Below are 24,055 nucleotides of genomic sequence, written 5' to 3'. Positions count from 1 at the left end.
AGTACAGGACAAGGAGACTAGACAAAGAATGTGATGACCTTTTAAGGTTAATCAAGAGTCATTTTATATGGAGATCTCAGAATAAAGTGGACCAGGCCTGAAACCCCAGACTAGAAATAATGGAAGATGTCTATGACAGGAAGCAATATTCTCTGAGCTTTGTTATCTTTTCTCTGTCCTTTCCACTTGATTGTTATACTCAGGCCCATCGAAGTAACTTGCACAAGTACCTTGGGTGTCTTGGGCATGTGGACCGGGAGGTCCGAGCTTCTTTGACTTATCGCTCCCGCTTATCGCCCCCGTTTGAGCCGTTCTGGACTAGAACCTCGTGCAATCCATCTCATTCTCTCCTCACATGCTGCTATGATAGTGTGGATAGCTCGTTGGGCAACTCTTCACCGAAGCCCACCTGACGTGTCCATCCCCCATCGTCCTATCAGGAGCTGTCACCCGTGATTCTGATTCCGACCTTGCAGTCCAACATCCCAACGTTCCCAAGCAGCTACCAACTTTCATCGATTATAACGCCATATCATCCGTTAAGATGGGGACTGTATTAGATGACGCCAAACGGCGTGGAGGTCACAGAATGAGTGCCAGTATGAAAGTCTCTTCGGTACAGCGGCCATTTCCCGATCGGCTTCCCGAACGTTTCAAGGACGACGCAGATGCCCAAGTGGATTTCACAGCTCCACCCCAGGGAATGGTCTCTCGAGATGGAAACATGCACTATATGCAACAGTCGTTATTTTCCATGATCGCCGCTGTGGGCTCTCGCTCCGACTTTCGGGCGCGGTTTGAAGATTCGAGCGACGACGAATCGGACGAGAAACGAAAAGAAAACCGGTCGGACCCTATAACTCGAGAATCCTCATCACATCACAATACTAGTGGGCAGTATGGATTAAATCCACGAGATGAAACGGAAGAACGAGGTCGTCGCCATCGCAAAACAATATCGGAGAATAAAGCGGTGCGCAAGCTACCTTCCCTAAGTTCAAAGGATGAGGAGAAGGAAATGTCAACCCCCAGCGGCTCAGTACTCACCCTACCTCTGAGGCGAGCTCGTAGTGCTACGCCACGAGCAGCCCCCGTTCTTTCACGGATGGTGCAGGCACAGAATCGATTCGACACGGCAACTGAGCCTGAAAATCCACCGTCGAGACCGGAAACCCCCAGTCAAGAGCGACCGCAAACTGCAGGCTCTGCCCTCTCCTCACGACTAATGGAGATGTTTGGTTTTGAAAGACCGGAAAAAGTCTTGGTCGAATATGCATGTGCATTGCTGCAAAGTATGCTTCTCCAAGGCTACATGTACGTCACAGAAGGACATATCTGCTTCTATGCATATTTGCCCAAAAAGTCCAGCGTCGCCATCAAATCAGGCTATGTTTCGAAGCGTGGACGGAAAAATCCGAAGTATAACCGGTACTGGTTTGTTCTGAGGGGTGATGTGCTGTCATACTATGCCGATCCCTCCAATCTGTACTTCCCCAGTGGCCATGTGGATCTTCGATATGGGATCTCCGCATCCCTTGCAGAGCCGAAAATCCAAGGCGCTGAAGTGAAGGACTTCCAAGTCAGCACGGACCAGCGAACAATTTACTTCCGTGCAGATAGTGCCACGAGCGCAAAAGAGTGGGTGAAGGCACTTCAGAAGGTTATCTTCAGGTCTCACAACGAGGGAGATAGCGTCAAAGTATCATTCCCCATCAAGAATGTGATTGACCTGGAAGAGAGCCCTATGGCGGAATTTGCTGAGACCTTCAAAATCCGAGTTGTGGACAGTAATGAGGATTTCGCCATTGATGAAGTAAGTTGTTTCCCCTAAAACCCTGAAGCCTTGGACATTGTCTATAAAATACTGACTTCATCCCCTAGTACTTTTTCTCTTTCTTCAACTCAGGCCAGGAGGCCTTGGATTATTTAAAGAGTCTAGTGGGCTCATCTCCTGCAAGGGATCTGTCAGAAGATTCGCGAGATGTTAAATCTGAGAAAATCCAGCCTGATGCAACTGTCTCGGATCTCAGGAGATCGTCGGATAGCCAGATCCCGAAGCAAGATCAGACATCGCGCGAGCGGAGTACAAGTATCGCCGATTCATTTGCCCATTCTGCGGACCAGGGGACAGATTCGTCGCATGTCGTACATTCTATGACCGAAACAACTGAATCAGCAAGTCAAATTCTCAACCGGAGTGATGTTTTCCAATCACCAACCATGCGGTCCCTACCAAGACGCTCATCTGATGCTGGGGATATTGCCCAGCGGCGATCTGATGATACGGCTCGCTCAACATCTGCTCGGTTAGGTTCGGCGACACGCCGAGATATGACCAACGCTCCAAATCAGAGGTTGACACAGCGCCCACCAGCAAACGTTCCACTGAACGATCTTGTCAAGGCTGGATCGTACCCCCTCCAACGCGCTGCTGGATTTGCGGAATATCTGAAAAGCAGATCCCGGCAGATGAGTAGCTTGCTGGCAACTGAATCCATGGGCTACATCGAAAAGGTATCTGGCATGTGGATTGGTGGACAGAGGCATTATGGCGAGACTGAAGGCGTGATACCAAGGGATCAAACGATGGACCCCAAAGAGGAGGAAACAGATGCTAACCATGGTGACCGGTTCCGTGCTCATTTCGCTCTCCCATCGACCGAGAGACTGCAAGCAACATATTATGCTTATCTACATCGAATGCTACCCCTCTACGGCAAGATTTATGTCAGTGAGAGGAAACTCTGCTTTCGCAGTTTGATCCCTGGCACTCGCACCAAAATGATCTTGCCTCTGAAGGACATTGAGAACGTGGAGAAAGAGCACGGTTTTCGATTTGGCTACCACGGACTAGTTGTCATCATTCGTGGCCATGAAGAGCTCTTCTTTGAATTCAATGCCTCTGATGGGAGAGATGACTGTGCAGTCACACTCCATCAGAACCTGGAGTCGGTCAAATTCCTGATGGAGTCAGGCCTATTGGCAGAGGAGGAGCGTGAGGAAGTCGAGGCAGCGAAGACTGAACATCAAATGCTTCAAGAGGCTCGACTTGACAACCCTGAGGAGCATGAAGTGCATCCAATGCTCCATGAGGGCTCGTCTGAAATTCATCCGTTCTTCGATGACCCCCGTGCTTCCATCATCAACTTCAAGCCCCCTCAGCCCCTGAAGATTACCTGCCTGACTATCGGATCCCGGGGTGATGTACAGCCCTACATTGCTTTGTGTAAGGGGCTTATTGCTGAGGGCCACAAGCCAAAGATAGCCACCCATGCTGAATTTGAGCCTTGGATTCGGAAGCACGGCATTGACTTTGCGCCCGTTGATGGTGATCCTGCAGAACTGATGCGGATTTGCGTGGAGAACGGCATGTTCACTTACTCCTTCCTCCGAGAGGCCTCTTCGAAATTCAGAGGCTGGATTGACGATCTATTATCGTCTGCTTGGTCCAGCTGCCAAGGTAGTGATCTTCTCATCGAATCGCCGAGTGCAATGGCTGGAATCCATATCGCGGAAGCTCTTCGAATTCCATATTTCCGTGGGTTCACCATGCCTTGGTCAAGAACTCGAGCATATCCACATGCATTTGCTGTACCCGAGAATCGCATGGGTGGCTACTACAACCATCTCACATACGTGATGTTTGATAATATATTCTGGAAGGCAATCGCCGGCCAGGTCAACCGCTGGCGCAACAAGGAGCTGGGGCTTAAAGCCACTAATTTGGACAGGATGCAACAGAACAAAGTTCCATTCCTGTACAACTTTTCGCCTTCGGTGGTGCCACCGCCTCTTGATTTTCCAGATTGGATTCGAATCACGGGCTACTGGTTCCTAAGTGAGGGATCAGATTGGACTCCTCCGGCAGAGCTTTCGGAGTTCATCAATCGTGCCCGTGCCGACGGCAAGAAGCTTGTGTACATTGGATTTGGATCGATTGTGGTCTCAGACCCTGCTGCTTTGACCCGGACTGTCATCGAGTCAGTTCAGAAAGCAGGTGTGAGGTGTATTCTTTCAAAAGGATGGTCAGATCGACTAGGTGACCCCTCTAGTGCTAAGGTTGAGATTCCACTCCCTTCAGACATCCTACAGATTCAATCTGCGCCTCACGATTGGCTCTTTTCGCAGATTGATGCTGCGGCCCACCACGGTGGTGCAGGAACCACTGGCGCGAGTCTTCGTGCAGGTGTACCAACCATCATTAAACCATTCTTTGGTGACCAATTTTTCTTCGGTTCCCGAGTTGAGGACCTCGGGGTGGGAATTTGCATGAAGAAGCTCAACGTCAGTGTCTTCTCACGAGCAATCTGGGAGGCGACACATAGTGAGCGAATGGTTGTCAAGGCTCGTAATTTGGGCATACAGATCCGTAGTGTGAGTTACATTCCATTTTCTTCAACAGTCCATATCGCTGACCATTTTAATCTGACAGGAAGACGGAGTGGCCACTGCTATCCAGTCTCTCTACCGCGACCTCGAATACGCCAAGACCCTTGCACGGCAACGCTCCAATGCCTCAGCTACCCCATTTTCACCAACTCCGTCCGCCAAAGCCTCTCCAGATCATGATGATGACATAGACGACATCGAGGAGTGGACATTTATCGGTGACGACACTGACATGGACCTCACAAAACGAGTACGTGAGCGAGCTGCATCAGCTGTTTCGGATGTCGATAAGATGGCCTCCAGCATGTTTCTCCCCACTTGATCATCTGCATTTTGGCCGAACAATCCCCATATAATTCACTCTTATTCCCCTTACACCTAATGGAGGCTTTTACTCGTGGAAACCTCCCTCCTGCTTTGGCTGATTCTCATGTCTTAATGATTTGATGTTGTGAGATACGATTTACGATTGCATTTCGCTGTTTCGTTGGGAGTTCTGGATTTCAGACAGCGTTCTTTTCTTTTTGCTGGGTTCATTTGAATTGGTACACCTGTTTCCTAGTATTTTTCCTACTAGACGGTATTCTATTCAGCGATAATTCTGATATAGAACGCATTTGACGCACATAAATTTTGGTCTCTCACCTATACGGGTGTTTGGGAGTTGGAATCTAGAATGGGGTTGATGACTCAGCGACTCTTTGGCCCCGGGCTAGTTGACTTAGTTACAAGACTGCCATCTGACTTGATCACAAGCATATCCACCTTGGCATCCACTCTCACATCATGGTGGATTCTATGGAATCTGCAAGTTCCGAGTCTCGAGTGCGCAAGTTTACCAAATCCTGCTCTCGGTGCAGAGCATCAAAGCTCAAATGCGACAGGAAAGAACCATGTGTCTGTGATGGCGCTCTCTGAACTATGACTGGCACTGATTCTTATCAGATCGAATGCACGAAACGTGATATTGGCCATCTGTGTACTAAAGATGAGCGTCATCCAAGAGCAAAAAGGGCGAGAATGGGCTCAAGTCATGAAGAGTATGATGGGTCCAGCTGGTGGCAATTTTACACTGTTGACTCGTATCAGGACTCGATCAAAATCCCCCATGTCAGATGCGATAGTTGCAGACGAAACTGCACAGATTTTGGAGGATTTCGTCGAGGGCTCATCTCGGACCAATATGTTGTCTTCCTCTGGATCAACCTCATCTACACCGGCTCCCGATTACCCTAACTTTTACTGGGAGACTGCAGAGTCTGGGATGCAAAATGAAAGATTTTCGTTGATAGAAGAGATCACTAATGCATTCCCGGACTCGGAAATGGCTCATCATCTCTATGGGATTTTTGTCACTCGCTGTCAGGGCCCTTTGGGTAATATCTTTCACACGCCCACATTCCTGAAGCATGCTGGCAGAATTTGTGAAAGTATTCACTCTGCATCGTTCGATTTAAACATCGTAGCCAGTTCTTTCTCAATGGAAAGTCTGGCTTGCTTTCTCATGGCGGTGTGTGATGTCAATCTCCTCTACAGGTGATTCATACTGATTCATGACAGCTTGTGCTCGGTCTCGCTTTTCATCCCAAACCAAATATCCTCGGTTGGTCCTCCACAGGTATGAGCGAGCGTGTAGAGGTTCTTCGGTCCTCAAGTCTCTATTTGTCGACATGGAGAACACTTGCATTGCGTTGTCTGCGAGGGCGAATTGGAGTATTTTGTGCCTCGATGGCTAGCTTACAAGCAGCCCTCATGCTTCTACTAGATGGGCAAAATGATAGTTTGGAGCTTGACTCTCTTCTGGTCACTGCAATTTCGGGTGCTCAGAAGTTACACTTGCATCGGTTGGGAGACGTGAAACTGGATCCATTAAAGACCTCTCCAGGTGATGTTGATATGCCTTCGCACATACGAACAGAACTCGGCATCCGCATCTGGTGAGTGACACTGCATTTCACTGTGAACAATCACTGACAGATATAAGGTGGGCCTTCGTACTGCGAGATTGGTGCCGGGGACACGTGCTGGGATACTATACTATCCACCCGTCGCAGTTTAGCACCCGCAAACCCCTGCATATTAATGACGAGGACCTTCGCCCAGAGGAATCCGAGAATCACGGATCCATTACCGAACGACCTCGATCAGAATTCACTATGCTCTCTTATACGATATATGCCATCGAAATCGCTGGTTTGGTACGAGAGTCCGTTGACCTTCGCAATCCTTCGTCTCAAGCACCGCAGGAGAAGACCGAGGCTACTAAATTGATGAATGAGCTCAACAAGAAATACGAAAAGCTTCTGATTGCACTACCATCTCACTTTAGACCCGGAAGCACAGTTGGCCTCACGTCAACAGGTCCCTTGGCAGCGGTACCAGTGCAGCAATGGATGTTACAGCAACAACTCTGGAGTTTATTTCTTCGGCTTTACCGGGGGAAAATGTCTAGCACAAGTCGTGCTACTTGTCAAATCCTCGCACAGAATATCATTAGCACCAGCACCCAAATCCAGGCACGGTGCTCTGTCTGTGGCACCTTGTCGATAAACGACATTCAACTTTTCAATGCTGCTGCTGCGCTTCTCATTAATCTGCTCTACACCAAGTCTGAAAATCCAGATGGGTTAGAGGGTGATCTGAGTCGGATAATGATCAAAGACAAGATCAACGAGGCCATTGAAATACTGAAACTGAGATCTGATCCCGGAAAATCCCAAACTCTGACACCACGAAACATCTATGTTTTAGAATCCTTGATGAACTTTGTCGAGGGTGTCAGTAGTCCTGAAGATAGGCATTGGGAAACGAAGGAGCTCATCAAAGACAAGAAAACACATGTGATTCGTCTTCTATCTACTTACCTGGAGGGCAACAAGTCAACCTACCCAGAGCATGATTCGGACTTCGCCAGCTCTACCAACACCTTTATGTCTCTTTCAAATACGCCAGCTGATATTTTTGGTGACTTGGATGTCCTTCCCATGCTCTCCGATGAGACTGACTACGATTTATGGCAGTTTTTGGATTTTACTCCCGATTTACAATCACCAGTTGTCCAATAAATATACATGTGTCAGCGATCATCAAACAAAGGGATCATTGGAAGGATCCTCATGCCACTCATACTCCAACCGCCACGAAATCGAACGGGCAAACTCCAGAGCCTTCCCATGATCAAAACCCGGGATCACAGTCTTCTCCCCGGTCACATCAATTTCTTGTCCTTGTGCCTCTCGATTTTCAGGCGCAACGTAAGTAATAGCCATAAAAGCCAACGCTGCATCCAGACCCGCCGTAATGCCCGACGACATCAGGAATTTTCCATCCTGTACCCAGCGGGCCTGTTTCTGCCACTTTACCTTTGGCCCTGGAATACACATTCAGCAATTCCCACATGAATATCTTATATACGAGGGGGGAAGCAGAGAGAAAACAAGAGAGTGGAAGAAGATGATAAGACTTACATTTAGGCGTCATCTCATCAAACAACCTCTTATTAGTCGTAGACGACCTCCTATCCAACCTCCCGGTAGCAGCAAGTATCAAAGACCCCGTACAAACCGTAAACACATTCGGGGCCCGATCAGACAACAACCCAATCTGCTCCAGCAAAATAGGGTCCCAGACCAGTGGTTGAAATCCCGTGCCCCCAGGTATGAAGAGGGTATCGAATGGTTCTCTGCTGGCGAGGACCTCGGCAATAGATAGATTAGGGAGAGTCCCGATTCCGTTTTTCAAAGAGCTTTCGAGGCCATGAGGAGCGGGGAGGTTGTGAACGTTCACTAGCTTCAAGGTGTAGTAGTCTGAGCGAGGGACGATGGCTCCTAGAGCGCCGAAGAGGTCTAGGGCTTCGAAGTCGTGGAAGACTAGGGCTAGGATTCGGTGTTTGAGAGGCATTTTGGACCACGAATTGGTTGAGGATTGGAGATGAATTGATCTTGGGGTTCGCAGTGGCTTTTATAGTTTATATCTGCAGTCAGGCGTCCCTTGGAGGGTTTGCTTCTGTGGATTTATAAGCGTAGATGGTGCGCCTGAACCATCGGGACAAAGGGCACGCGCACGTGTGTTGGACTTGTCTAAGACTCATGTACCATTCATCAGGAACCACAACACTTGATCCTCATCGCATTTATATTCACTTCGTTCCACATTACTCTCACGTTGCCTTCCATGTTACCTATCAATCAGTATAACTCCAGCACAGGGCTGAAACCATGTACCTTTCAATGAGGTGAAGTGGACCGCGTTTGAGTACAGGTGGTTGTTGTCACAGGAAGGACAGGAACGAACGTTTAGTTCACGGAAATGAAGGAGAGGCTCGCGACAATGAAGGAGAGAAGATCGAAAAGACCTGGAGCATATGACACCAGAAGAGGTAGATTGAATCGTGGCTCAGCTTAAAGTCAGGGAGATAGAGCCCTCCCCATTGACGACCAGTACCACTGGAAGGTCTCCTACAATCTAGCCTGAAGTCCGAGCACGCACATAGAGGCGAGAGGTATTGATGTCATTTTATTGCATAGATATACGAGGAAGCATAGATCAACCAGGCCGAGACTTCTCTGTATCATCTTTCCCATCACCCTTCTCTTTCCGCCGTTGCACCACATCCCAGTTGTATACACGAGCCGTAGCAACCTCCAGCGTCTAAAAACAGTCAGTCGGATACTCCCTTACAAACTCCTAGATAACATACCGTAATCTGCTCGCGCAAGAACTCCAGGTCCTCTTCACAATTAGCCAAACTCGACTCGGCCGCCGAAAGCTTCTCCTTCAACATAGCCTCTGCCTCCTCAAGCGGGTACGCCAACATGACATTAGCACCCAGCCAAAGGTACACCTCCTCAGTATCAGCGGGGGAGATAGAAGCACGAGCGTAGAGGGTATCATTGAGTTCGAAGTTGGTCTCGAGTTCGGAGTCGGGGTTGGCCTAGAACGAATCAACATTAGCTCCAGATAGCACAGCATGGGATCAGATCGATCCTACCTCCTTGCGCAGCTTCAAGAACTGCACCATCTCCAATGTCTTCTTGATATCCGGGATCTTATCGCGCAGTCCCTGCCCGCGGCGCTGGCTGTTCACTTCCATGAACTGGTACTTGGAGATCATCTCCTGGAACCGGCGAAGGGTTGGCTCGACGTCATCGCGCGAGGAGACATAGTCGGCCACATTGTCGACGAAGGGAGCGACGGGAATTCCCCGCGCGTTGGTTTGTGTTGTGACCGGGCTGCGATGGAGGGGTTAGGAGATTTTGACGGGAGCGCACAGAAAAACATTGGGAAGGGAAAGATGAACTGAAAGTTCAATGGAGAGAATCAGAGAGAAAAACATTATACTTACGCCTTGGATTTGGAGTCTGCCATGGCTGGAGGTGGTTACGTGCAAAGACAGCAAAGTGGGGAGAGCTTGATTCTCTTTCTGCCCGCGACTTTCTTTCCGCTCGTGTCTCCGCTACTCGTCATCGCATACACTTGACTAACACCACCACGCAACTCCGATGGTCCTCTTAATGGCGACGGAGCGCATCCGTGCGGCCCTGGAGGCCGTTCCAATTCCTCGTCGTGAGGAACTCGATCTTCCTTCCCCGTTAGATCTTCACGGACCGATTGCACACAGCCAGCTCCTGCGCCTATCTAAACACCTCCAGAATGACGCCGAATACAACACCGCAGAGCGCAGGATATCAATGAGCCCTACGATTCTCAGCGCCCTCCTGCGCGGTACAAAAGTATACGTACCACCACCGCCGAAGAAACCGGAGCCTGTACGTGCATCCCAATCAACACCTCACCGGCTCAAGACCCATTAAACATCTACTAACACTGAATGACCCAGAGTCCCGAATATCTCGCTTCAAAAGCCCGCCTCCAGGCCCTAGCCGAAAGACAAGCCTATGAACGCCTTTTAAACCCAACCTACACCCCAAATGCAGACCACGCAGATCCACACGCCACGAACCCCGATGGAACCCCATACAGCGAAGACACACTCACCCCGTCACTGGTCCTGAACATCTTCCTCTCAACGCTTATCACCGGGTTCGCTGTATATTGGGGTCTAACCAGCTTTGGCATGCCACGTATCCTGGCCTCGATATTCTCGGCGATGATAGGTCCAGCTCGAGATGGGGAGGCTCGAGATGCTGTTGGTGCATCTGAGGCTGTACGGGTTCTTCTTTCGTTCTTTGCGGCGCTATCTGTTGCCATTGCAGAGTCGGTTCTGTATGCCGTTTATCTTGGGAAGGTTGTTGAGGCTAGGAATAAGGAGAGGAAGTTGAAAGAGAAAAAGGTTGTGATTGGGCCTGTTGAGGAGAGTAATAAGGGAGTCCTTGTCGGTGAAGGGGAGAAGGAGGAAATTTGGGGCAAGGGGGTTAATGGGGGTGTCAGGAGGAGGATGAGGGAGAAATGGGAGAAAGAGCAAGATCATCAGGAATGATCCAATGGGCATTGTATCGAATCTTCGTTTAACTGTACGATATGTAATTTATACCCTTCAGTCGTGGATTGAATCAGAAATACTTTTCATTCGTATTCTATAAAGCTACAACGCGCTGTCATTACTCTAACGGGTATGGATGCTGTTCATCATTAGTGCTCGTCACAGCGCGAGACCGAGGCCGAGATGCATGGGAAAAGAAAGGCCGAGGCTGCCAAAAAGTCAACTTGTCCCAAATGGAGACAAAAGAAATGCAAAATGGAAGGAAAAAAAAACACAAAAGGGTATCAAACCCGCTTCTCAAGAAGCAGCTTTCCAGAGGGGAGCTTCGAGCCGAAGTTATCCTCACGGCTGAAGATACGCTCGCCACGGAGCCAGGTCTCGCGGACCATACCGCGCAAAGTGCGGCCCTGGTAGGGAGAGCACTTGTTACGGAAGAGCATTGTGCTAGGCTCGACTGTCCACTCAGCAGAGTCATCGAAGACACAGATGTCAGCGTCAAAGCCAGGACGCAGGTCACCCTTGCGAGTCTCCAGACCGACTTGAGCGGCGGTGTTGGCGCAGCAAAGGCGAACGACGTCTTGCAATGCGTTTCTGGTGTTCACGTCATCAGGAGAGGGAGTCAGACCCTTGCGGCGACTAAGCTCTGTCCAGAGAATGGGCAGACCCAGACCAACGGAGGAGATACCACCCCATGCGGAGAAGAAGTCGCCCTTCTCTTCCTTGCCCTCGATGGCGCCGGGGACGTGGGAGGGAAGCTGCTTCAGATCAGGAGTGCAGGGAGAGTGGTCTGACACGACAGTCTTGATGACACCGTCACCGGCATGCTTCTCAAGCTCGTCCCAAAGACCATCCTGGTTCAGTTGGGAGCGGATAGGGGGGCAGCATTTGTGGCGAGTGTCACCGTCACGCACCTCCTCGGCGGCCAGTGAGAGGTAGTGAAAGCAGGTCTCAGCGGTGATCTTCACACCACGAGCACGAGCTTCCCGCAGAATGGGAATCGCTTCCATGGCAGAAAGGTGAACAATGTGCAATTGAAGATTAGGGGCAAGGTGGGCCAAAGACAGAATACTCTCAACGGCGCAAGTCTCAAACTCGGAAGGACGGGAGGCCAAGAAAGTTGAGTAAGCCTCCAGGGGGCCAGCTGGGGCAGCTGGAGGATCGGAAGATTGGACCTCATCACCGACGGACTTGGTGATGGGTGGGACCATCTCAGCGTGGAACATGAGCGTTGTGGGTGCATCTGCCAGCTCAATCATTGCTTTCTTGATATCTTCTTGGGTCACAGCAGGGAACTCGTCCACCTATTGGAATGGTTAGGTATTGCGACACAGCGAGCAAGATATGATCACTTACACCACTGTCGATCAGGAAACCCTTGAAACCACGGACACCCTCGTTCACGAGACCCTGGAGTTCACCAGCATTTCCGGGAATAATACCACCATAGAAACCGACATCAACCCAGCACTTACCCTGGGCAGCCTTAAGCTTCTCCTTCAAGCCCGCCACGGTAGTAGTAGGAGGGATAGCATTCAAAGGCATGTCAATAACAGTAGTCACACCACCGAAGGCCGCAGCCTGAGTACCGGTGTAGAAACCCTCCCATTCAGTACGGCCAGGCTCGTTCAGGTGAACATGAGCATCGACCAGTCCGGGCAACAGCACATAAGGCGAGTAGTCGGTGTAAGGAGTGCCTTCGGGGAATTCCGATGCAGGAATCACGGAATCGAAGACGGCGGTAATCTTGCCCGTCGTTTGAGAGATGACGATAGTCGCAGAGGTCAAACGACCGGAGATGACGGCGCGCGATGAAGCCACCACGGCAATAGAGGGAATGTTAGTCGCCATGTTTGCTTTTCAAATATCCCCAGACTTTCAGTTGGTAGTGGCGGAAATAGATTAAGGTGGGGGGAAAGTATATAAAGGAAGGCCGAGTAGATAAGGGGACCAATAGGAACGATCGGATAATGAGAGATGATATGATAGAGGGGCCCAAAAGCAAAAACGGTCTTATCTCGCGAGAAGAAGAAAGTCCAAAGATAAGGGCATGGCGGAGATATAAATACCAGGGCCACCCCTACACTGTAAAGACTTTGCGGGATCCGACCCACAGGGAAAATTCAAGCGGGTAGAAGGCAATACCCACCTGGGGAGTCCCACCCGGTACATGAAGCCATTACTCGATAGTAAATGCATGGCTAATCGGCCCTGCGGGCGGACCAGTCAGCGCTGTCCCAACAGATGCAGGATTTGCGGCCTCAAGATCCTGGCGAATACCCTCACATTCACCCTGGCAGGCCAAATGAGGGGTCCTCTGGGGATGACACTTTACCCCTGTTGAAGATCCCAGACGGTTATCGCCATATTGCGCGGGTTGACATGAACCACGGTTCACATGAACATAAAATTCTGAATGAAGGCGAACAATGGATGAGCGAATCAGCGATGGATCATAGCCGATAAAGGGCCATCGGGCACCTCCGAAGGGCTCGGGCATCGCCTTATCGGAAAACCGACTTTATCAGCCGTTACTCGATCAAAACTGTCTCCGACTTGCTCCGCTGCATTTCTTTTACTCGATCAAAACCTCGAAATATCCCATTTCCGGTCTGGACCTGTCCTTTCGCCGAAAGCGCTGAGCCTGTGACTGTGCTCTCGGTCCCCTTGGGCTTTTGCGGCGGATTCCGATAAAAGAGGGGCTGCATTTTCATCGAGTAAACCCCCACTGGCGATTCCAGAATGCTTCAGAATGCAGAGAATTCCGTGATTTCATTTGATCGGCGAGAATGGAGATCATTTGAAAATGATGAAAGAAGAAGGAAGAGGAAAGGGGAAGATTGCGGGGTTAAGTGTGACTGAATCAAGATCAGATGTCATGGCGCCATTTCCCGCCAACTGTAGGCCACGCAACCTTTCACAAAGCAACGGCGCTCAGAGATGATTAATTCGCAAGGGAATTGACTAATTTTACAGATATACCGACAGGACTCTGGTGAAAACACCATTCCATATTCAGTCAACTAACTATTGGGCTTGCAAGCATAAAAACTGCGGATGGCCTATATTCACTTGTCTAGCGATGGAAAATTTAAACTACTTCAAGATCATGTTCACTTGCTTTGGCAGTACTTCTCTGATCTGGTAATAAAGCGCCTGTAACAAGATTCAAAAAAGAGGTCATGGAGATTATCATTCTGTGGGCCACTGGAAAAAATGCAGCATCGCACCAGACTCAGACCGCTGGACCAGTAACCTTCAGCTCATCTACAATTTGGGTGATCTCGACCACAGGGTCCTCCTTCTCGATGCTGTCTGACTTGATACTGTCAGATTCGGGCGCTTTATCCGTAACCTTCAGTTCGTACTCCCCGAGATTGACAACTTCGTTTTGCATCGCCTCCGCAGCAGCCTTCAGTTCCTGCTGACACTGGATATTCGCGGCCTTGCCTTCTTCGTCTCTGTTCTTGCCAGCGTCCTTTTTGGCCTCTTTTCCACTCTCCACCTGTTCATCCAACGCACGGCACATCTCCTCATCCATATCTTCAGCACGCAGCATGACATGCTCCGAATAGTCCGGATTCTTGGCTAGCATATCAAGCCACTTAAGCATGTCTCTCCATGAGGCAGGAATAATGCACTCGATGTTCAGACCTTCGCCTGAGGAGTAGCAGTTACAGCCATACAGCCGGTAGCCAGCCATACGACTCCCGAGAGGAGTAGAGGAAAGGAGATATGCGCGGCACCGTGAGGCCAGGAATGAAGTAAAAGACGAGGGATCCGTAAAAGTTCCCATGTCGATGTCAGTACTAGTTGTCTGCTGTGGGTCTCCGAGACAGATGCCGGAGATATAAGGTTTCCAGACGTGCCCTGTAAAGTTTAGTGGATAGGTACTATATTTTAGGAAAGAGATACTCACAGTCTTTCTGCAGGTATCTGATAGCTCCCAGACCACCCTCAGACATGCCGATGATATCGATGCGAGTGTCCTTTCCCACAGCTGGCCACAAGACCTTCTCGAAGACATACTGGACATGCTCTTGCCAATCACCGTTACTGGGGATCTTATTCCGCCAGCTCATGGTGGCCTGGCCCCAGTTCGCATATGGACGAGGAGTTGCAAGCCAGGTCTGCTGGCTTATAGCACGCTGCGAAGCACAGTGCCAAGTCAACTGTCCAGTGTTGGCAATAACGAGGCCAAAGTCCTTTTTCTTGTCGTCACCGAGCACAGCTTTGGTGAAATCAATTGCTGACCCAAAGTTAATGCCCTCGTGAATGGACCGGTAAGCCCACACACCGAGGTCTTGGACAGGTTCGCCGACGACAACAAGGATGCGGGACTTTTGGGCAAGATTCGGCGTTGTGAGGATTGGGACGTGACTTTCAAGTTCATCTCTGCCAAGGGGGAGACGGAGGATTTCCAAGCCAGCATTCTTCAGGCGATCGACGATGGTTTTCCGGATACAGTCTGGGATTCTTATCAGCTAGCCTTGATCAAATTGGAGATCTATAGATATTCACCATTGAGGGATTCGCGGAACCTGACGTTGAAACGGTCGTTGCGGTTGACCTTGTATTTGTAACCTTCTTCTGGGTTGGCGATCTGCCGAATCTGGTCATTGTCGTTGATGTGGAATCTGGGATGCGTTTGTGAGTTGTGATGATAACTAGGAGTCATTGGAGATACACACCCCAGTCCCTTGAGATCCGCAGGGAAGTCGGGGTCCGCAGGCAGATCTTTGTTCTGCCAGACGTACATTTTGATCGACGATCTGTGATGAGATGAGGTGAGTTGTAGAGAACAAGGTCAGAGGTGTGTGTAGATGGAAGAGGAGATGATCGATTGTCAGAGATGAAAGAGAAAGCAAATGTCGTTTTGCCTTTTAATAACGAAAAAGTCAAGTACGTGTCGAGCTGCACAATGGGCTTACGGAGAGAAGCGCCTTGATGTGAATGGTGAAGGCAAATGTAGTAAGGACATGGTGAATAGTGAGGGTGGATAGAGAGAATGCAAAATGATATGGTATATGCATACTATACAAGCTTCAATTGAAGACAGAAAACGCCGCCAAAGCCCAGAACGTTCATTTGAATCCAGTAATAATACATCCCCATTACCAACTGGCCTTCTTCACACCAGGAAGCTCACCAGAAAGAGCCTGCATACGGAATTGGTACTACAGAAACAGTCAGACTAGCACTTCACTAAAATCATAAGAACAACTCACCCGGTTGATTCTGAAGGCCCGGAACACACTGCGAGCAGTACCAGATGCCACACAACGGTTCTTAATCTGTGTCGGCCGGGTATAGGCGTGCATCTGCGACAACTGGAGCTGAGCCTGGGCACGGGTACGGCCGGGGAGTGAGGTGTTGCGGATCATGTAACGGAGCGCTTGGCTATTATCCAAGAAAATGTCAGATTGAAGTCTTAGCAATTGGACTTCCAGCCATTTTTCTCGTGGCTGTAGGTATAGGCCTCCGGACAGAGTTTCTTACCGTTCGGGCTCGGTCTGCTCGAAGGCCATGCGCTTGTTGTTGTCACGGATCAGGCGGGTGTTGACAAACCCAGAGAGGTTGAGCCTCTTGGGGTGGAATAGGGAGGCAGCTGGCTTCGACATGATGTGTGTTTTGAGCAATGGTGGAGGAGCTGGGGGAGAAAGAAAGTCGCGATGTTCTTTCCAGGCGGAGTTGGCGAAAACTCCCAATTGGGTTTAGCGTGGACCCCGAGATTCCCACCAAATGGTGAACTTGTACTCCGTATCAGACTCAGTATGAAACCACGAATCTAGAGCTGATCATTTTGTGTTGTCAAATAATCCATTAAGAGTGTATATATTGCTACAGTAATACCTGAATGATGGGTGTGCACTGTCCTGGTTTAGAGTGCACTAGTCACCGTGTGGACCTACTGTACGGCTACAACGACTCGAGGTCACCTTAGAGAGCCTATTACCTCCGAATGGCCCGGTCTAGAACTACAGATTGAGGCAACTGGATTCTTCATATATGGAGAATATCGAGCAACCATTTCGGCGGCAGCAGACAAACAAGAATCGCAATCAGTAGTGGTACAGTTTGTGAATTGATCCAAGTCACCCTGTAGGGTATATTCTATATGCTTGGACAGAGGGCAAACTGCCCGCGAACAGAAACACAAATTTGCGGGTCGAAACCGAAGACCAACAGCGTTTCGTTCACACCTCCGCGGCCAACTGCTCGACCCGCTCCTGCTTCACACCACGCCCGGTGGCTTCACAGCTCATCGTCCAGAGCTAATTTAGTGGGCAGGTTTGCCGGCGTTGGGGTTGCGGGGGTCGTTCTTGAACTCGGCAGCTAGAAAGAGTCGATGGTTAGTCGGGTGTTCTAGATGTGGTATATCGACCAGGGATCGGGCGGCGCGCCGCACGAAATCCATTACGGGGCCATGTCGGTACAAGTCGAACTGATCTGAAGTTTCACGAAACGCTGGGGAACTCACTGTTGGAGAGAGCGTTCTGCAGAGAGTTGACACCGTAGAGCACAATGAGACCTGGAAAGGAGACCTGTTAGAACACAATTCCGTGGCGGGGGCTCGGTCGGGACCGCGATTGGAAAGTGGGATCGGAGAGCGTTTTGTTTTCGAACGACCAGAGTGGATTAAGGGATTTGATAGAGCGTACCGGCAGCGAAGAAGGGGGTCATAGGCTTGGCTGTGAGGCAATGCGTTAGTCTTGAGCGCCCGCTGCGGAAACTCGGCGACGAGTCTTCAAATTCAGAATGGCATACCGAGAGCGCCGGGGAACTTCTTTCCGAGGAGAGACATGGTGTAGATGGTGCGAAGATAAGGAATCGGAGTTCGCGGGGGTTGTGATGCAGGAGGAAGAGGAGATGTGAAGTTGGAGTTTGCCCGGTCCGACACGCCTTGCCGCTTTAGGCTTGGCGTGGCCGCTTTACCCGATCGGTCCCGACTTGTTTACTTGATATAACATTTGCATCTCCCCTCAACTGAACAACTCTACCGAAGCTCCTCAAAGACTCCTCGTTCCTTTCGTCGACATGGCGTCTTCATTGGCCTCCTCTGTGTCATCCCTCCAATCTTCACTACAGCTTTTGGACAACTCCATCACCATCCTGGACGAAGGTGTCAACGATTTCCCCCGCTTGTGCAAAGTCCTTCAAACAACACGAGTATGTACTTAACCCACCACCAAGCTAGCGCAACTCTAATTAATTTTCTCAATATAGCACTTTGAGCTCCTGCCAGAGCCAACTCTGCGAGAAGCGCAGCAATCTCTTCTAGATGAAATCACACCCAGCATCGCCCACCTCCTCTCCCTCGCCTCAAACCACGTCGAGAAGCTAGCTCGCCGCGAGCAAGGCCTGAAAGCCAAGTGTGACCTCCAAGAAGGACGTCTCTCCTCGAACCCGGAGAACCGTACTTCTGCAACTCGAGCCACGTCCCAGAGCAGCGCGGCGATGCGGGGTCGAATGGCAAGCTCGACAGGAAATGCGGCATCCAAGGCGGCCGAGCTAAGGCGGCTGGTCCAGAAAAAGGAGCGACTCAAGTATGTTGTCGACCGATTAGAGTTGCAGAGTACCCAACGACAGAGGCAGCTGAGGAAGAGTATGGCTGCCCAGTGAACCTGAACTCTGGCACGATGATCAAATTTTATGAGTCGATGCTGGATTGACTTGACTGCCTATCAGTCAAGCGGCTATTAGTTGAGATGGCAACACCCGATGCGTTGCCAATGAAGCATCAGTAGGTATGGAGCGTTAGCTTTACACTACCGCGCCACGCCTCGACTACAGTTGGCCAACTCACCCGCGCTGAGTTGGCACGACACTGGAGAATGTCAGAAGCACATCAGATCCTGGTGAACAAGGCATGGGCTCACTCCTACCATCCATCGAGCAAACCCTAGATTTATTCTAATGTCAATATGGTGCATAGCCCTCACTTTCCAGACATGGAGGCACGGTGGATCAATGGCAAGACATTCACCATTGGATTCCTTTGGCAAAATCTCAAGCAGGGAGGAACCTATGAGAGGCTTGCTGAAATTTGGGGCACCTCAAAATAATTTTATGTGTTATGATTTCACGGTAACCAAGTCATTGTTGTGTCAGAAAAGCCTTCAATGGAACTCGATAAAGAAATGTCTTTGTGCCTTTGTGACTATATCCATCACTCAATTTAATTCAAGAGAATGATTCCTTGCTTTGTTCAAGGCATAGGCCTTTCATTTGAATACCATTGATGGTTTTCTTTCACTCTCTAAATTAGCTATACATAAGGCCAGACAACAATCCTCTATTCCTATGTCCAATCTCTCTCTCCAGGCTTTGCGCGAGCTACATCAAGACCTTACTCCCCCTCAATTTGCAATAACCGAGATCACAGCATCCCAAGAAAAATGGTCCACATGCTAACTACCGCGCAGCTAGTAACGGTCTCTAGATTGCTCCGAAAATTCTTATTGCAGGTACTACTGGATGTTTTACTTTCACGGGTGATGAGCGAAATCCTGCGTGGCTTAGATCGCTTTGCTGATCATGTGAACGAGCACCTAAGTGGGATCCATGTATGCTGGCATGTCAAAATTCAGTACTTGAACATTTGAATTGGCGGAGGATTGAACTAGTCCCAGCATCATTAGCACTGGGGGAAGACCTCCACTAGCTATAGATAACATCAGAAACAGTTGCTAAACCTGATCAACAGTCCGGAACCTTGAAAGTAAGTTTGAAATATTGTAGTAGTATCAAAACATCGATCCATATCCAGAGCGAAGAGACTGTATTTACAGTTTTACATAGTTGTGTGAAGATGATACTATAATACAAGATCCGATCCCAATCCCCATAATCCTGAAATGCTGTTTCGGTTAAATAGTAATACAGTATGGTCCAAACCCCCAAAATCAGATGCGCCATTCAATCAATGCTAGGCTGGAGATCTTAGATTGCCATGAGACCAACTTAGGGAGTATTCTCAGCATCAACCTGTCTCTTTAATGCCTGTCTCATCTTCTTCTTATCGTTGTGCTTCTTCCAGCTAGGGATAGTCTCGCCTTTCTTCCGCGGAATCGGCTCAGGCAGATCCGGACGGCTTCGCGCCTCATCAAGCTCATCGTCTTCATCTTCCTCGTCACGCTCATTCTCTTCCAATTCTTCCTCCTCGCGAGCTGCCCTGTCTGCAGCCCGTCGAGCGAGACGTTCTTTCTTGCCTTCGCCATGCTTGTCACCCAAGTTCAGATTGCGTGGGATACGGGTCTTGGCGCCTAATGCCCAGAGGTCACCCCAGCTAGACTTGCGAGCGTCGCGATAAGCCTGTCGACTGTAAGAACGCGGGACAGTCCAGCGCTCGATCTTGCCGGCTGGTGTACATAAATCGAAAATGACATGACCGCGGCGTTTGAGAGGAGGGTAGACAGCACGAGGGAGAGAGAGCGGGTGAATCTTAGATAGATCCTCGGCATCCTCGAACCCTTCAAAAGCGGCGTCTGTTGCTTCAGCATTCTGCTGGATACCAAGTTCCTGTCGCATATCCACACCGCGCTGCACAGCAAGGTAGCTGAACTTGACGTCTTCGTGGTTACGGTCCTTGGCCCCCATGATGCGCTGCAGGAATGGGGGTCGGATGTACCGCTGCTCAAAGTGGCAATAGTCCTTGCGGCCTTTTGATGGGCCTGCAGGGTTGTGCATGGGGCAGGTTGAGTGATTAGTGCAAGGGGCAATGATCATGCCGGTCCCCTTAGTCACTGGTTCATTCTCATTGGGGGACTCGATGGAGTTGTTATATTCTGTTGAGTCAGGACTGGAGATATGACGCTTAAGCAGCATCTCCCGAGCACCGGCAATGGCCTCGAAGCCCTTTTGACGTCCCTTCTCTAGAAGAATAAGAATACCTCCTTCGGGGTTGAGGAGAGCCCAAAGCTTCTCCACATACTCCTTACGCTCATATTCTTCTTCGAAGCCAAGAAGAGAATGAGGCGCGATGATCACATCAAACTGCTTGCGCTTGGGAGCCTCACGTGAATCATCGATTGTGGGCTTCTCACGTACGTGGAGATAGTCCGGTAAACGAGGAAGGAAAGTTGTGTTCTCGAGGATTGCACTTGCACGTAGACGGAGCGCGTCGGAGCCTGTCACAACGGTCGATCGGCCATAGGGAACCGGCGCTTCTCTGGGTTGATCGGGAACCATGGTCTCATATTCCGCCCGAAGGACATCTCTCCAGGCCAATATGCCAGCACCACCACCGCTAGCATCAAGGACATTCGGTCCGCCTTCTTGACTAATGAGGTTGCGAAGCCAGTCTGTGCCAAGGCGTTTTCTTATTTCAACCAGAACACTGAGTGCAGACGCATAAATTCCCGGGTAAAGGACTGCGAGGTAGGCATTAGCCTCCATATTTGCCATGTAGTGTTGAGATGCATGGATCGGGATTGGAAGCTGAGGCAGCTGTGCGCGTGGAGGCGGAGTTGTGGTGGAATGAGGCAAGCCTGGTCCGCCAAACAGACGATGTGCAGTCTCAGCGACATGTCTGTTGGAGACCTCCGACAAGATGACGGAGATGGGTCCAGTAAGCGAATCTTTCGGTGGATGAATCGTAGAGGGGTCAGTTTGAGATTGGCCCATCTGGGTCAAAGGGTGAGCTCTTGGAGCAGAGTCTGGAACGGCCTCATTCTCAAACTGCTCTAGCATGATCTCGCCGCCCAGCTGCTCGGCCACTTCTCGTGTCCGCTGCATGGCGATTGTCTCCCTTTCTTCAGGTCCAATTTCCATGTCATAGACCACCGGCAAATCATCCTCAGATTCTGCAGTCTCTTTGTATTCGACCTCCTCCCAGTTTCCTTCTGCATCCTCGCGGAACAACTGATCAGATTCCCCTTCTTCTTCCTCCGCGATGGTTTCCTCGAGGAACTCTTGCACGATCGGTTCTCCATAGAGACTTGTATAAAGCTTCATCTCCTTTGCTTCCAGGACGCCTTCTGGAATAGTGTCTCCGAATTGCTGTCGAACCAAGTTCACCCAAGATTCCGTTGTGTGAAGGTCCCGGTTGCTCATAAATTCGGCCAGGAGATCATCGGCGTCTTCCGATTCCGCCAACAAATCCAATTCATCCATTATTTGCACCATGTTTTCCTCGTTTTCAGCGATGCGCTCAATGAGTACATTGATCTTGTCGACCGTGCTTAGTTCTGCAGAGTCGGGTGCCGGGGGCTCCACGGACGCCGCGGTGGAGGAGTGTCGCTGTGAAGAGGCCCATTGTGGCGCCATAACCTTCGGAAGATACTTCCTGCATGGTCGTGAGTTCGTAGTAATTGAGGAGGATCGTGATTGTTGAAGGTCTGGTTGCTGGCGCGCAATCAAGCCCGCAGCTCCGCGGGACTGTCGCGCGGTAGGGCGAGAAGCCCGCAACAAATACCTCGCATGAGAGCTGCCGGTACTTGATGTTGATTGCCTGGATAACATCTTCCAAGCCAGGTGAACACACGGGTTGGCAGAGGAAGTAGAAAGAAAAAAGTTGAGAAACGGGCGCAGCTCCAGAAAATTGATGCCGAGCCATCACAAACTGCGAGTCGCTGATTGGCTGGTCCAGCGTCCCATGGAGATCCACTCTAATCATGATATGGGTCCATGAGATAAAGCCAAGAGCAGGTTTTCGTGATTTTAATAAGCCCATTGCTTTGTCTATGCAGCTAATACGGATTCTTTTTGGGTCTAGTATTGCGAAATGTATGGAACGTAACTTTGAGCCTTTCTATATATGATAGGCTTGCACGACTCGAAGTCATGCAATAGGGTATCTATGAGTTCTATACGTCGCTCTCTGTATCTTCATTTCCCATAAGCACTCGCAATGCGGTCACCCATCGCATAACTTCGTGCTCCAAGGCCGTCAATTTGGCCATAACAGCCATTAAACTGGGATCTTGGCTTTCCACCCGGATCTTTTCTTTGACACGCACCTCTTCGCCCTGCCACATGAAGACATCGCCAGCCTCGTCATGCGCACGTTTATGGCTCCCGAATATCCGGTCCCGCAGGGAGAATCCTGTCAAGGAGATGTCTGTGGCAAAAGCGGACGGAGTTTGTGCAATAGTAGTGCTCTCCAAGGTGCGCAGAAGAAGAACAAGCGCGGAGTCTGCAATGGAAAGGTGAAATGAGACATATGGCGGCGGCGGCGGATCAAACATCTAGGGGTAAAGCCTATTAACAGGAAAGCTTTTAGGTTGGATAAGTGAGACTTACATTATCGCTAGCACTGGTGTCCCACCAGTTGCCTCGCACGTCCCCCTCCCCCTTCAGCATCTGTCGTGCCTCGCTGATGGTCTCATGCAAGAGATGCAGCTGGCTGAAGATGAATGTCGCATCGAGGGGATTACCCGTATATGTGCTCACATCGACAATGTCCAAACTCTGGTTGACCAGGTTTCGCACCGACACGAGCTGCTGCAGAATCAAGCTAGGAGCTTCGGGGGATTGTGATAGAGTCAATCGGGTACTTGGGCTGCCACGTGGAGGAGGTAACGAGGGTAGACGAAGCTGAATATCCTGGCAGCCAACAGTAAGTGAGCAATTTATTCCGAGCGAATAGAAAATAAATGGATACGGTCGGCACATACCCCTTTGACCACCTGCGTGCCGAGGCGCGTCACGAAGCCTTTGACATTTTCTGAGCGTAGTGACGAGAGAACCAGGGTAGAGCCCGGCTCCTTTGGTGCAATTAGAGCTGCGCACTCTTGAAGCCCTTCCTTGAGGGACACGAGGGATTCCTGGAGTGATTGTAGGAGCCACTCGAGTTCACGGGCCTAGGCAAAAAGAAGAGACATGTGTTGGCATCAGATCCACACTGATACGATCATTGGGGCGATCTTATTTTTGCGCATCCACCAGGGACTAGGTCCACCGAGTTGCATCACTCCGTAAGGATCGGGAGTTGACGTACCAGCGCATTGTCGGCCTCCCGAGTAACTTGATCGGGGGGCAGCGGGGGGTATGCCCAAGTTGCCATGATGTGGCCACAAAAATTGGGCCCGGTCTAAACTTTCGGTAAGGAGGAAAAGTCCAGGCAGAAATGAATTTTGAGTTGATCCACGTCACTGAGGGGAACAACTCAGGGAGCTGCAACGTTGTTGCTGGTTTAAGTCTGTCGCTGCTGTTCGTCACTTCGTCATGGACCGCCAACGCTAGACTGTATATGGACTAGCGCGTTACCCCATACAGCTAGTGTAA

The 24,055-nt window shown here is 50.2% G+C and overlaps 13 protein-coding genes across 13 annotated transcripts; 4 read left to right on the top strand and 9 right to left on the bottom strand.

Moving 5' to 3' along the window:
* Positions 1–544: 544 nt before the first annotated feature.
* On the top strand, positions 545–4,711 carry atg26 (uncharacterized protein; the record flags this gene model as incomplete). Its single annotated transcript, XM_057111096.1, has 3 exons — positions 545–1,813; positions 1,882–4,374; positions 4,433–4,711. The coding sequence occupies 3 exons, from the start codon at positions 545–547 to the stop codon at positions 4,709–4,711; spliced, it is 4,041 nt and encodes a 1,346-aa protein (XP_056978322.1).
* Positions 4,712–5,065: 354 nt separating this feature from the next.
* Positions 5,066–7,454, top strand: N7484_000674 (putative C6 transcription factor; the record flags this gene model as incomplete). Its single annotated transcript, XM_057111095.1, has 4 exons — positions 5,066–5,286; positions 5,335–5,899; positions 5,950–6,326; positions 6,374–7,454. The coding sequence occupies 4 exons, from the start codon at positions 5,066–5,068 to the stop codon at positions 7,452–7,454; spliced, it is 2,244 nt and encodes a 747-aa protein (XP_056978321.1).
* A 21-nt stretch (positions 7,455–7,475) lies between these two features.
* Positions 7,476–8,289, bottom strand: N7484_000673 (uncharacterized protein; the record flags this gene model as incomplete). Its single annotated transcript, XM_057111094.1, has 2 exons — positions 7,476–7,759; positions 7,857–8,289. The coding sequence occupies 2 exons, from the start codon at positions 8,287–8,289 to the stop codon at positions 7,476–7,478; spliced, it is 717 nt and encodes a 238-aa protein (XP_056978320.1).
* Positions 8,290–8,934: 645 nt separating this feature from the next.
* On the bottom strand, positions 8,935–9,756 carry N7484_000672 (tubulin-binding prefolding complex subunit PAC10; the record flags this gene model as incomplete). Its single annotated transcript, XM_057111093.1, has 4 exons — positions 8,935–9,039; positions 9,089–9,322; positions 9,380–9,620; positions 9,734–9,756. The coding sequence occupies 4 exons, from the start codon at positions 9,754–9,756 to the stop codon at positions 8,935–8,937; spliced, it is 603 nt and encodes a 200-aa protein (XP_056978319.1).
* Positions 9,757–9,890: 134 nt separating this feature from the next.
* On the top strand, positions 9,891–10,828 carry N7484_000671 (TMEM199/VMA12 family protein; the record flags this gene model as incomplete). Its single annotated transcript, XM_057111092.1, has 2 exons — positions 9,891–10,157; positions 10,229–10,828. 2 exons carry the CDS (start codon positions 9,891–9,893, stop codon positions 10,826–10,828), a joined length of 867 nt encoding a protein of 288 aa, XP_056978318.1.
* A 287-nt stretch (positions 10,829–11,115) lies between these two features.
* Positions 11,116–12,679, bottom strand: N7484_000670 (allantoinase alX; the record flags this gene model as incomplete). Its single annotated transcript, XM_057111091.1, has 2 exons — positions 11,116–12,132; positions 12,185–12,679. 2 exons carry the CDS (start codon positions 12,677–12,679, stop codon positions 11,116–11,118), a joined length of 1,512 nt encoding a protein of 503 aa, XP_056978317.1.
* A 328-nt stretch (positions 12,680–13,007) lies between these two features.
* N7484_000669 (uncharacterized protein) lies at positions 13,008–13,328 on the bottom strand (the record flags this gene model as incomplete). The annotated part of the gene is made up of 1 exon (XM_057111090.1): positions 13,008–13,328. One exon carries the CDS (start codon positions 13,326–13,328, stop codon positions 13,008–13,010), a length of 321 nt encoding a protein of 106 aa, XP_056978316.1.
* Positions 13,329–14,063: 735 nt separating this feature from the next.
* Positions 14,064–15,587, bottom strand: N7484_000668 (uncharacterized protein; the record flags this gene model as incomplete). Its single annotated transcript, XM_057111089.1, has 3 exons — positions 14,064–14,698; positions 14,748–15,296; positions 15,350–15,587. 3 exons carry the CDS (start codon positions 15,585–15,587, stop codon positions 14,064–14,066), a joined length of 1,422 nt encoding a protein of 473 aa, XP_056978315.1.
* Positions 15,588–15,942: 355 nt separating this feature from the next.
* N7484_000667 (mitochondrial 37S ribosomal protein uS14m) lies at positions 15,943–16,449 on the bottom strand (the record flags this gene model as incomplete). The annotated part of the gene is made up of 3 exons (XM_057111088.1): positions 15,943–16,005; positions 16,057–16,228; positions 16,328–16,449. The coding sequence occupies 3 exons, from the start codon at positions 16,447–16,449 to the stop codon at positions 15,943–15,945; spliced, it is 357 nt and encodes a 118-aa protein (XP_056978314.1).
* A 629-nt stretch (positions 16,450–17,078) lies between these two features.
* Positions 17,079–17,680, bottom strand: N7484_000666 (F1F0 ATP synthase subunit i). The gene is made up of 4 exons (XM_057111087.1): positions 17,597–17,680; positions 17,491–17,520; positions 17,310–17,360; positions 17,079–17,164 (listed from the first exon to the last, which is right to left on the bottom strand). The coding sequence occupies exons 1-4, from the start codon at positions 17,631–17,633 to the stop codon at positions 17,109–17,111; spliced, it is 174 nt and encodes a 57-aa protein (XP_056978313.1). The 5' UTR covers positions 17,634–17,680; the 3' UTR covers positions 17,079–17,108.
* A 186-nt stretch (positions 17,681–17,866) lies between these two features.
* Positions 17,867–18,451, top strand: N7484_000665 (DASH complex subunit SPC19; the record flags this gene model as incomplete). Its single annotated transcript, XM_057111086.1, has 2 exons — positions 17,867–17,998; positions 18,056–18,451. The coding sequence occupies 2 exons, from the start codon at positions 17,867–17,869 to the stop codon at positions 18,449–18,451; spliced, it is 528 nt and encodes a 175-aa protein (XP_056978312.1).
* Positions 18,452–19,792: 1,341 nt separating this feature from the next.
* On the bottom strand, positions 19,793–22,096 carry N7484_000664 (tRNA methyltransferase RSM22; the record flags this gene model as incomplete). Its single annotated transcript, XM_057111085.1, has 1 exon — positions 19,793–22,096. One exon carries the CDS (start codon positions 22,094–22,096, stop codon positions 19,793–19,795), a length of 2,304 nt encoding a protein of 767 aa, XP_056978311.1.
* A 539-nt stretch (positions 22,097–22,635) lies between these two features.
* N7484_000663 (uncharacterized protein) lies at positions 22,636–23,834 on the bottom strand (the record flags this gene model as incomplete). Its single annotated transcript, XM_057111084.1, has 4 exons — positions 22,636–23,016; positions 23,072–23,374; positions 23,446–23,631; positions 23,769–23,834. The coding sequence occupies 4 exons, from the start codon at positions 23,832–23,834 to the stop codon at positions 22,636–22,638; spliced, it is 936 nt and encodes a 311-aa protein (XP_056978310.1).
* Between the last annotated feature and the right edge of the window lie 221 nt (positions 23,835–24,055).

The sequence above is a fragment of the Penicillium longicatenatum genome (genome assembly GCF_028827895.1).
Source record: "Penicillium longicatenatum strain IBT 33135 chromosome Unknown contig_11_segment0_segment0, whole genome shotgun sequence".
Lineage (NCBI taxonomy): Eukaryota > Fungi > Ascomycota > Eurotiomycetes > Eurotiales > Aspergillaceae > Penicillium > Penicillium longicatenatum.
This window is presented reverse-complemented; position numbering and strand designations above follow the sequence as displayed.